Source organism: Hypomesus nipponensis, chromosome 6 (genome assembly GCF_054491055.1).
Source record: "Hypomesus nipponensis isolate SF chromosome 6, ASM5449105v1, whole genome shotgun sequence".
NCBI lineage: Eukaryota > Metazoa > Chordata > Actinopteri > Osmeriformes > Osmeridae > Hypomesus > Hypomesus nipponensis.
Window position 1 is genome coordinate 12,583,749 of NC_140366.1, and position 12,577 is coordinate 12,596,325.

The 12,577-nt window shown below is 46.6% G+C and overlaps 1 protein-coding gene and 1 long non-coding RNA gene across 3 annotated transcripts in view; both read left to right on the plus strand.

Moving 5' to 3' along the window:
- The first annotated feature begins 445 nt into the window (after nt 1-445).
- LOC146287135 (uncharacterized) lies at nt 446-1,869 on the plus strand. The gene is made up of 3 exons (XR_014758543.1): nt 446-965; nt 1,240-1,351; nt 1,544-1,869. It is a non-coding gene; the product is annotated as an uncharacterized LOC146287135 (long non-coding RNA).
- Nucleotides 1,870-2,145: 276 nt separating this feature from the next.
- The window catches only part of foxo3b (forkhead box O3b), a 32,114-nt gene continuing 21,682 nt past the window's right edge, over nt 2,146-12,577 (plus strand). Inside the window, exons 1-2 of one of the 2 annotated variants that reach the window (XM_084699272.1) lie at nt 2,146-2,624; nt 2,958-3,696. In XM_084699272.1, coding sequence (XP_084555398.1) covers nt 3,139-3,696 — 558 coding nt within the window. In that variant the 5' untranslated portion in view covers nt 2,146-2,624; nt 2,958-3,138. The remainder of the gene's footprint in view (nt 2,625-2,957; nt 3,697-12,577) is intronic. The other variant, XM_084699273.1, reaches the window with a different exon arrangement.

The following is a 12,577-nucleotide window of genomic DNA, read 5'->3' on the forward strand; positions in this document are numbered from 1 at the left end:
CAGACACAAACATAGATGGCCGACCTCCTTTGTGTGTTTCTTAATTGGATGATAGACGCTGCCGAGCGTGGTGTGTGTGTGTGTAGGGGGGGGGGGGGGGGGGCTCTGTTCTTGCGGAGCAAGATGCGTTGGAGAGGTGTGTGCGTGCAAGCAGAGTGAACATTTATGTTTGTTCATGTAAGGGAGGGAGGGAGGGTGGGTGGGTAAAGGTTGATTAGCAACAGAGGAAGGGAGGTTTAGGGTTGGATAGGGAGGGAGAGGGTTTGAGGCGGAGGAAATGAGGGTGAGCGTGGTGGAGGGAGGGAGAGAGGGAGGGAAACGAGGAAGTAAAGAAAGGCATGGTGCCCGGAGAAAGATGGTCAATTGTATAATCCCAAGGTAGAGTTATCCAGTCAGGGTCACAGTGGGCTGAATGTAATACTACAAAAGTCCCTCTAGTCCACATCTGCCTTTCTAAGGTAATGAAGTGTGAAGTTTGCTCTCTAGGCTGTGTGTGTGTGTGTGTGTGTGTGTGTGTGTTTGTTTGTGTGTACTACCTCCTTGCCTGACTGTAAGAATCTGATCTTTGTGTAATGGGCATTCTTTGATAAAGGTGTGTATGTGTGAGTTTAGTTGTGTGTGTAGTGAGAAGGAAAATCAGGTAAAGTAGAATAGGATAGTCTAGACTACATAACTGTCATACACAGAATGCCCCAAAATGTTGCTTATCAGACCATTCAGCAGGAAAACTCAATGTTGATTTCTACCTGTATTTCTCTCTATACCCTCCTCTCTCTGTTCCAGTCCATCTCTCTTCTTGGGGTGTTGAGGGCTCCATGTGCTTCACCTTTGACTGACATCAAATATCATCGAGGGGTGGATTGTTGCCCATGCACCTGTCTACCTGTCCAACCATCCATCCATCTATCTCTTTATCCATCAATCCATTCATCCCTCCATCTCTCCTCAGTTAGCTTTTTACTATGGTATGGCTAAAGTGCTGTATCAGGCAGGCAGAGGGGAACAAAGAGAAGCATGTGTGTCTGTCTATGCCTGTGTGTGCGCGCGCACGCCTGCTTGTGTGTGCGCTTGTCTATGTGTGTGCAGTGCTATTAAGCATGGTTATCGAATCACCTTTACTTTAATAGAATACATTTGAACAGAAATACTCTTGCGTCTAGTTTATCGTTCTTTGTTGTTGTTGAGATCTTAGTCACAGCGAGTGCTTTTCTCGCGTCTATTGATGACTCTTGCACACAGGTGGGGTGCGCGCATTCCTCTACAGAGAGAGATCGGGTGCACGACGAGGACGCGGACCTCGCAAAACATCTCCTTGGGAACAAAGACGTGATCGGCTGCTGCTGGTGTTTTGGTAGGTAGGCTAGGTGGGGGTGTGGGAGGAGCATCACTGACAGGAGGACAGGGGCACGTATAGGATTTCTTCCCTTTTCGCTCTTTAAAATGACATGACGTCATCGGCTCGAGGAGGTCTGGTCAGTTTGAAAGGGGGTGTGACCTGGGCGCGCTAACAAGGTTGAATGACATGCACGTTTATGTATTAAAGGTACAAGCTATCAAAACGTTCAGATGGGGTGTCAAGACAAATAAACATTGGAGGAACACCGGTCAAAGATTCACATAACAAGGCTATGCTTGTGAGACGTGCCTGTCTTCTGTTGATCGATACACTCTGTTCCCAAACGGCTGTTACACATGGAGGGCATAGGACACCTGTTACAACTATATCATGATTGTGTAAACATGTAAGAATGCCACATGTAGGCCTAACTGTCTTAATAATAATTGATCCACCCCTATCTAATCATATGCACAGCATTTGTCCCTATGACACGATCCTACTATCTTTTAAATCAATGTGCTTCCACCTAACAAGTCGATATAGCATATTATCTGTTCAAATATTATCTATATCTGCATATGGTTGTTTTGTATTAAACGTTCTATGTCTGTGCCTGTCCCTCAACATGTCAAGACGTGCGTTCCTCACACACATTTACAAGCCCCAACATGTCTAGGTTGGTGTACTGTACTGTAGCCTACTGTAGAATCTAGGCCCTTGTCGCTTTAAAAGGCGATCCCATTCACGGGTTTGAGGGGGCCGGTCTGTTACGCGGCGGTTGCAACGTAATCCCTGCTATTACTGCTGTATAACTTTGAGCTTGTTGAAGACAGCCACTAGACGGAATGTGCAAAGTAGATACATTTGTGTGTTTGTGTACTAAGCCTGAGATAGTGCACTCTTATTTTACACAGCGTTCGATAATTTCACAATTCCTTCGGTAATGGTTATACGGTAGACTGACCACATAATTCTCGGATACCTTCGTTTTTTTCTATTGACAGTGACAACAAACGAATCTTTTTTTCTTTTACTCAGTCTATTATAAGAAGGATTTGGGAGAGAAAGGAAAATTGTAACCGTGATGGCAAAGACAAGAGGTATGGAGCGATGCAGGAATTAGTCGCTCGTTGTTCGGTATACAGCGCGCAGTGACCGTGCAGAGCAGGGTTTTTTTCCGCGGCACCTCGCGCACCAGAGGGGCTGGATTGTTCCCAGAGAGTGCTCCATCCAGTGTGATGACGTTTTGCCACTTTCTCAGTGGCCATTGACGAAGGTATTTCAAGTAGGTGTATTCGATTACGTTACTTTGGTGCTTGATTAGAGCTTGAACGCAGAGGTGCTATTCTCTAACTGAACAGCAAGCTTAGTGATACATTGTGGCGTACATGACTAATGTAGCGTAGCCTAGGCCAATTGATGCAAGTTAGGCTCATTACTGGAAACGACTTGTATATTGCAATTACTTTATTATGTCTAAAGTATCCCTCATCTAGTGTGGGAATTGTCTACCCACGTGAATGCTTTATCTATAGCATTCTCTATCGATAGCAATATTTCAGACCGTGGTTTAAAGTCCTAATCTTTGTGTTTGGTGCTTGTTCTGGTTTTTCATCAGGGACTTAAATTTCAACCAGCGTTCAATTCTCAGCTTTTCAGTGGTCTTTCGCCGCTGCTTGTCTTGAACAGTAACAAAGAGCGGGGACGCGCATTCATGGAATGCGACTTTGACAGCTCTCCACTTCTTATCTATTGACTTTATCAACGGGCAAGCGGGAACGTGCAAGTGAGTGAAGGAGATGGCCGAGGTTCCAGACCCTGAGCCTTTATCTGACCTGGACGTGGCGATAGATCCAGACTTCGAACCACAGAAACGGCCGAGATCATGTACCTGGCCATTGCCAAGACCCGAGTCAAACGCGGGTAAACCGGAGAGCCATGACACGGACATCATACCGGAGGAAGAGGACGATGAAGATGACAATGCCACTTCTATGTGCATCAATGTCAATGGCTCCAATGTGACTGCGGAGGACCAGAGCAGCAGCAGTCCCGTAGCAGAAGGACTGCTCGCCTCCCTCAACCAGGAAAACGGAGGCTCCCCGCTTTCCTCTCACTCCCCCACGGCTACCTCGGGCGCTCTGAACACCAACGGTCCGGGAGCGCAGCAGACTCCTCGGAAGTCCTCGTCGCGCCGGAATGCGTGGGGGAATCTGTCTTACGCCGACCTGATCACCAAAGCCATAGAGAGCACGCCAGACAAGAGACTCACCCTGTCACAGATCTACGACTGGATGGTGAGATGTGTGCCGTACTTCAAAGACAAAGGCGACAGCAACAGCTCGGCTGGGTGGAAGGTATGTTACAAACGCCGCCCCCTCCTTCTCCCCGTGTTAGCTAAACAACAACAATAATAAGAAACACATGTGGATAGCGATTAGTGCTCTCGCGCATTCACACCCTCACAGTCTTTCACTCACTTTCTTTCTCACATTTTGTTTCTCTGTCCTCTGTCCCCACACACGCATATTGGACATTTTTGGAAGTGGGTGAACTGTTCGCATGACAATTTAATGTGCGATACTGCCACATGGCAAATCAAACGGAAATGTCAACGTTCTAACCACCCTGACAGAACAAAAGGTATAACCGCTGCCTACAAGTAGGCTATTTGGATTGACGCAATTGGTTTAGGATGCAATTATATAAGGCAATGTACTGTACTGCAAATTATCCACTCTGCAACAACCGCCAGGTAAACAATACTTGAATATTAAGTTTGAACGAATGATGAAACAGTTAGGCTATTAATATCATATGGCTAAACCGATCAGAAAATACATTTAACCTTTCTGTAGTCGGGAACCTGTCAGTGACCAGAATCTCGTCCTATAGGCCTATTTGTTATGTAAACGTTGGCAAGGCCAGGGCCAGGTACGGCCAAGGTTGTTGATCCTGCAGGGAATTACATAAGCACTCTATCGTGAGGTTGGGTTAGGCCGAATAGGCTAGAAGAAACACTACCTTCAAAAAGAATGTTCTGGTCGCCAGGGCCGAGGCGGCAGTAGTGGGCTAGACACATGGACACCAGCCAGAGAGAGAGGGGGGGGAGGTGTCCTGGGGAACAAGTTCTGGTCACCGTAGAAGCTTTAGCATGAGTTATGGCTGAGCTCTGGCAGGGAGAGGTCTGTAGGGTCATGCGCTCCAAAAGGATTGAACTACACCAAGGCCACGTTCATTGTCACCCCGCTGGCCTGACGCTTGGGAATTTTGGGCATGAAGGCCAGAAGGGTTAAGGGCTCGAGTTTCAGACGAGGGCTGTTATTAAACCCAGAGCGGGGTAATGTAGAGATGTCCTTACTATACCTCCCTCCCCACAGGTTTAGTTTACAGTTCTGCCATTACACAATTGGATCACACACTCCAGCTGTTGCTTTTGAACTATCGTCTAAATTCATGTCAGGCTTAAATTTCTCCGATCATATTTGCGCAATGATCGGAGGCGCTTGAGCACAACCATGCACGCTCTCCAAGCAGGTATAGCCTCGTGTGCGTAGGTGCGCGCGCCCAATAAAGCGCCACCAAACCGCATATGCTTATTAGCTGTTCCTATAGAAGCGCAAGATTGTCTTTGTCGTGACAAGGCTACAGTTCAGAAGGCTAAGACAACCATTGTCACTACATTGTAGTTCCGTCTGGCATTAGTACCACCACGTATGAAACTAGTGAGCAGATCATGCCAGGTGCACAATTGTGCACTACTGTGCGTTTTGTTTTCCCTCAGAGCCTGTGTTTCTTATCTCTTTCTCAGAAACTCTTAAGGTTCCTCAGCTCAGGGAGCTTAGAGGGACACATGAGGTTCAGGCCAGACACCTCTGTCAAAGAAATCTGCTCTGAAAAAGCAGTTAAGCTTGTTGTCATCCATCTTAAACAGTGTCTCTAAACATGTCACCTCTTTGAATCAGTCACCAACTCATTCTCAACCTCTTCCCACAGACATCCATTATTTCAAAGTTGTAAACAATATTCCATTTTGTTGGCCTATGCCATACTAAAATATGTGTGTGCAAGACAGTTCACAATTAATACAAGCATATTGCCATTCATTATATTAATGAATGCCAAAACAGAAAGTAGTAGGTGATTGTCTGAAGTTTCTGGCTCCAGACAGACAGTAAAGCCAGGTTTTCTCAGGGAGGCAGCTGTAGCCTGGAGGGCCGGGACTAGCTGGGAGCTGCTGAAATGTGTACTAGAGTGTTAGTGGTGTGTGGCTGTGCTGAGCGAGGCTGGGAGCCCAAAATAGAGCCTGTAAACCTGCCTGAAATGCAATGTCAAGTGTGTGTCTTTGTGTGTGCTTCTATATTTTTGTGTATGTGGTCTGGGAAATTGTCTATGCGTGTGTGTGTGTGTGTGTTCCTGGCTGTGCTCCAATGAACTTTGTGCCTGGGTGTTATTAACCCTGATGCAATGCCGCCCCGCTCGTCGTCCGGACGATTCAACAGCTGTGGGACTCAGGCGTGGACTCAGTTATGTAACACACGCTACACTCACACGCTACACTCACCTAGAAGTACATACCAGCACACACACACACTGTTCGTAAATAAACAAACATGCAGAGAAACACACCCAATGTAAGATATGTATGTTGTGGTCTGTCATGTGTACTGCATACATTCCTGAATGGACATGATCAGATCCATAATACACTAAGTTTGTTTGCACACTTAGACTGTGTATGTATCTATTCATGTGTGTGTTAAAATGTACATTGTGTGTGTGTGTGTGCTTACATATTGTTTGTTTGTGTGTGACTCTGGACTGACAAGACATGAAGACAATTTATTCCTAATTAATCATTTCAAAATGAATACACGTATGAGTCATGTTTCATCATTTCATTCAGCATGGTGTTAATGGGCCGTATGTGAGCTTATGGTCCATCTCTAAGACAGGAACAGCTAATGATCATCGGCGTATTGTCTTTGTTTAATCGAACCTTTACACCTCTGATTCTGCCAGCAATACCCCCTCATGCTCACACACACACACACACACACACACACACACATACATAGACACATACACACACAACCTGCAACCTGAACCTGCCCTCCATCACCCCCCTGCCCCCCCCCCCCCCCCTTCATTGTCTGGCGCAACACTGAAAGCAAACCCCTATAAAATATTAGCGGAGGTGATTATCATTTTAATGGGCCTCTCTACCATTCATTCTCAATGTCTGCAGGGGTCCAGACTCAGCCCCAGAGTGATCAGGCTACCTATGAGAAGGGGAGGGGTGTGTAGGTGTGTGTGTGTGTGAGGGGGGGGTAATATAACAGAAAGCCATTAGGGTTTGTAATGTTCAATGTTGTCCCTCCCAGTGTCTCTTAGAGACGAGTGACATTGTAGGGGAACTTGTAGGAACAGCAGTGGATGCCAGTGTTAGAGTCACAGAAATCCCCCCCACACACACCCCAAAAAATTTCAGTCGCCCATGGCTAGTTTTAAACATACAGAATCCGGTTACATAGATAATAAGAAACGTTCTGGTATGGTGTGTTTGTGTGTGTGAGCATGATTGAGCAAGCCCGCCTCCCCATTTCAAAGATAGGGGTTTAAGGAGGGGTTGAAGAGAAAAGGGCAAGGAACGAGGACAAGAGTGTGAGAGAGGAAAGAGAGATAGAGAGAATGAAGAGAGAGAAAGGGGGTTAGGGTTACTTATGGGGAGGTGAGTGGGGGAAGTAAATTAAGCTTTGTATTACAGCGAACCCCTGGCAACAATTTCCCAATAGAGTGATGTGGAGGGAGTAAGGGGGGGGGGGGGGGGTTCTAAGAATTTGTTGGGGGGGTTGTGGGTTGTGAGGTTATCGGAACCGATTCACTATAACATTTATCTAAATAGTGTCACCAGTCAGGGCTTGTATCCCACAGGGCTCACTTCTAGCCCCTCGTCCAGTCAATTGACAATTTTAATAAGAATGCCCGAGGGCCGAAGCCTTTCAGTTTGACTTCACATGCTGAAGTATGTCTGTCTGTCTATCTGTCTATCTGTCTATCTGTCTATCTGTCTATCTGTCTATCTGTCTATCTGTCTGGTGAAGACGCACATGAGGCAGGAGAAGGCCAGGGAGAGATTGGTCATTGTCTGATGAGGTCATGTTTGTAGTTCAGATATGGTGGGAGAGGCTGACATTTACCCAGCTGACAAATCTGTGTGATGGCACACAACACCTTCCTGTGTAACTTTGTGTGTCTTTATGTGTGTGTGTGTGTGTCTATGTCTATAGTGTGTGTCCACTCTACATGACCAAACTGATGTAAAAACAACCAAGAAAATTGCATTTTCTTTTTTGGAGCTGTCCCGGAGTTGCTTCTGGTCGTGTCACCCCGTCTATTCTGCGGCGCTCTCTACAAGAGGTGCTTCTCAATTATTCAATGCACTTTGGATTAATTCACATCACTGTATTAATTTTTAAGAGCTTGTTCTTGGCTGTAGGCTTACACTGTCTCCTTTCTTCTCTCACTCTCTTTATTTTCTCTCCTTCCTCATCTTTCTCTCCTTCTCTCTCTCCCCCTCTCTCTCCCTCCCTTGGGTGGTTCCTTTCCTGATCTCTGTATGCTTGTGCTTTTGTATGTGAGTGTGTATGCGTATGCCTGTGTGGCTGCTTGTGTGTGCATGCTTGTGTTTGCGTGTTTGTCTGTGTGCGTTTGTCCTCGGCATGTCATGTGGAGGAGCCAAGCCTTAGATAGAATCTCAGACACAATCACTCCCATGTCTCACATGCTGATTACACACCGCAAGGACTGGCTTTATTAACGCGTGCTGCCAAACTACGTCAGTGTGTGTGTGTGTGTGTGTGCACTAGATCTCCCTCTTTAAAGAAGGCATATTTAGGTTAAACATGAACTCTGTGGCTGGTCCGAGTGTGACATATCATGCTCAGTATAATAGTTTATCATACTTTATTTTTAGCTGATTCAGATGTTTTGTTTACATCAAACAGGAAGTGGCTAACACAAGGCAGGAAGTGTTTCTGGGCAGGACCTGAGCAGAGTTGTGAGGGGCTGCACAAGCCTCCCTAATGACCTGTTAATGACAGCTTAGCACTCTCTTATTTTCTGTGTGTGCGCATGGGTTTGTGTCTTTGTCTCATTCTATCCATCCATCCCTGTGTCTGTGTGAGTCATTATCTGTGGTGCCATGAAGATGAGCTGAATAATGTGTCATTCATACACACCCTTACATACTAACATACCCTTTTACACACACACACTCATACACACGCCACTCAACCCCCACCCGCAAACACGTTAATATACCCTTCACCCCTACACACCGTAAAACACTACCACCCTCCGATACATATACATCTATACACACATTCCCCCCTCCCCATCCGCACACACTGTGCTCTGGGGATGATGGAACACACTATAAAAGGAGTCACGCGACGCTGAGGTCGCTTCTGCTCCACTCTTCGACTGGTACTTTCTGACTGGGGAGTGTGTGTGTTTCTGTGTTCTGGGAGGGGAGGGAGGGGGGGGGGGTTGTTGGTGGTCACTGTGGCAACAGTAGGTTTGCAGTCAAAACAGGCTAGCGACTGGGAACAACCTTTAGTTTGGGTGACAGCTGATAAAAAAGTCACCCTCTGGTAAAGGATATACATGCAGACACTCACGCACAGTGGAACTGCATATACCTTCCCAACTGCCGAGCTTCTTGGTGTCTCTGATAACCACATTGCTGAAGTGGCCCCATGTATGATAAGCCCTTCCTCTCTCTCTCTCTCTCTCTCTCTCTCTCTCTCTCTCTCTCTCTCTCTCTCTCTCTCTCTCTCTCTCTCTCTCTCTCTCTCCTGTCTGCTCTTCTGCTTCTCCACTCTATCCTCCTCTTTTCTCTTCTTCTTCCTTACTCTCCTCTTTTCCTTTTCTCCTATATCCTACCTTTTTTCTTCCTTTCCTCCCCCCTCCTCAGTTTCCCTCCTCCTGTCCTCCCCCACTGTAATCTATCTCATCTAATGGCTCTCTCCCACACCCCACCTCCCCCAGAGCCCAGACATGTTCATATTTGATTAATCACACACACACCAGTGGGGGACAGGGGTTAAAAGAGGGAGAGGGGTGGTTGGGTGATGGAATCATGTGTGTGTGTGTGTGTGTGTGGAGGGGTGGGGGCAAAGCTGTGTCTGTGCAGATACTCAATCAGGCAGTTACGATGCCCCCACCCCCATGTGGTCTGTCAACCATCCGCCATAACCCGTGAGTGAGTGAATTAAAGTTATCATTTCTGAATTTCTCTTGACCCAGGGTTTTAAAACTTTAATTTGTTTTTCTTGCGAGCCTGTCTCCTTCAATTACCCCACTCTACACAGTGGCCACGCCTGGCCCCCTGATGGGTGGCAGGAGGGGGGTTCAATTGTTCCTGATTACGATTTAATTGACTACAACAAAGCTAGCTTTTTGTGTCGGCGTGAATAAGAGAGAGAGAGAGAGACTGATGAGGAGAGATTAATGAAATATGACTGTTTTGTGTACCAGAGAGAGAGAGAGAGAGAGAGAGAGAGAGAGAAAGAGAGAGAGAGAGAGATAGAGAGAGAGAGAGAGAGAGAGAGAGAGAGAGAGAGAGAGAGAAAGAGAAACTGATATTTCACTCTCTGTCTCGATCTTCCTTTCATAGTGGTATAGGCTCAATATGATCTGATATGTGGTACCTGCCACTCACACACACTCGTGCTGATGGGTTTCAGGTGGTACTGGTGGATGTGTACGGCCACCCTCACTCCCTGTGTTGAGGTGTGAATCAACATGACAGGGGCAGTCCATACCTAGTGTGTGAAGTGTGTGTGTGTCATGTATAGGACAGGGGGGGGGGGGCAGAGGGGCTTGTCCCAGACAGTCTACTGTATACACTGGAATCATGGAGGGCCATATGCCTCACACTGAACCTTCAACTTGATGAAGTCAGATCTACAGCGTTGCAGGACTTTAGGAATGAGGCTGAGAAGGGTGTGTGTGTGTGCGTGTGTGTCTGGGTGGATCAGGGGATGAAGGAGGGCCATTGTAAAGGCACTGAACACTAGAGAACAGAGAGTCCAGGCTTATGGTAATAACTTCCATCAAAGGTATGTTTGTTTGTGTGTGTGTGAGGTGCACCCATGTGTGCATGCCGGCATCTGTAAGACAAAGCAATGTGGTGGGAAGCCAGGGCAAAGGCTCTTGTATTCAAGGGGTCATTTGCATGTGTTTAACATGTGTTGATATTCTGAAATCTACCATCATGTTACACAACATCAAGGTCATCATCAAGCAGAAGGCAAAACAAAAAAACTCTGTCACAAACTCACTGTTGTCCACTTTAACCACTCCCAATATTTAACTCAATCTGTAGTATTTTTGAAGCTTTGGAATCATAATAACATAATCTGACTTTGAATCAGCCCCTTGTTCTACCTTCTCTCTTTAACCATCCTGAGACGGTTCTTAATCATGAATTCTCCTATGAGGAACCTCCTATGAGGGCTCTCCTCTTCCTCCTCATCATTGTCCTCCCCTCTTCCACTTTTCTATCCATCTATCCTTCTTTTCTGCTTCCCTTCCCTCCTCCCTCACTTCCTCATTCTGCCCTCCTCCTGCCTGTCTGCCCTCTTTTACAGGGCCTCATGCACCTGTGTGTTTGCACACCTGTGGTTCTTTATGAGGTGAGATATGGGTCAGCAGATCTGGGACAACCATAATTGCTCCCTGTGTTTGCTCACATTGCATAAGCCCATGGATTGGTTTTGGTTTGACCTTCAGCCCAGTAGCTATAGACATATCTGTCCTGAATGGAGATATGGAGGACAGGCTGGACTTCCCCCTCGTTCAGTAGAAGACCTTACACAGTAAAACAATTAATGAAAGACCTTATTGTAGCCTTTTACTTTGTATAATTTAACCTTTATGAAATTGACTCTTTAATGTTTAACTTGTATTGACCTTTGACCCAGTAACTCAGATGGAAGGACTTGGGTTTTTCTATTCCATGAACCCATGGTATTGTTTTGGTTTTCCGACTGCCCCCCCCCCCCTTACCTATTCATGGATGAAGCGTATGCCTCTCCCTCCTCTGTGTGTGTTCGTTGCACTTGAGATTGCATTCCGACACAGAGGGAACCCAGATTACATGGCTCTAGTAAGGCTCCCTCTACTTCTCTTTGTTCTCTCTCTCTCTCTCTCTCTCTCTCTCTCTCTCTCTCTCTCTCTCTCTCTCTCTCTCTCTCTCTCTCTCTCGCTCCCTTTCTCACGTGCTACTCTGTTTTCCTGACTTGGTTAGCTGGACAGAGAGAAGTGTGTGTGTGTGTGAGAGAGAGAGTGTTTGGGGTGGTGGGGGACATTGGGTCATTGCTTATGGGGGCATGAAATCGCTCCAGAGCCCCAGGGCACAGAGGGTGCTTCTCTGCTCAGATATTGAGTCTGTTTTACACCTATCTCTCTCTCTCTATCTGTCTTCTTTCTCTTTCTCTGTCTTTCTCTCTCTGTTACTCTTTTGATATATTTTCCTCTATTGATTCTTTCATTTTGTGTATTCCAGCCCAAACTCTTTTTGTCTGCTCATCTCCCCTAACTGTTCATCCATCCCTTCCCCCATCCCTCCCTTCAGTCCCTACACCCCAACACCAGGGTGAAGGCCATCTGTCAATCAATACTCTAGTCTCCGAATGCATCAGTACAGAGAACATGAGAGAGCCATGGACACTGACCTTTAACCTCTATGTACTCAAAATGTCTAAGGTACTGGAGGACTGTTTGGTACGCAAGCACACACACACACTCAGGCAAATGTGTTAAGCAGAGGTGATCTGGAGCCAGGTGAGTCATTAGAATTGTGTTGCAAACACACATCTCAATTTCATCATCTGAGACTGTACAAACATATACACATCCATATAGGGCCCTGGCCTCAAAATGAACACACTAACATAGCCTCACACATAATCCTCCACACACACGCACACACAATCCTTTCTGGGTGCAGGGTTTCCACACTCTGCTCCCTGGCATTGAGGGGCCCCAATGTTGAAGGCTTTATGTTCTCCATGAATGTACTGTGTGTGTGTGTGTGTGTGTGTGTCGACAGTGTAGGGGACGGTTGGGAGCGGGAAACCATGGCTTCAGCTGTTGCACATTGTAACCCAAAGACATCCACACTTCTCCATCCCTCCCTCCCTCTTACACCCCCTCTTTCATTTTCTTGAG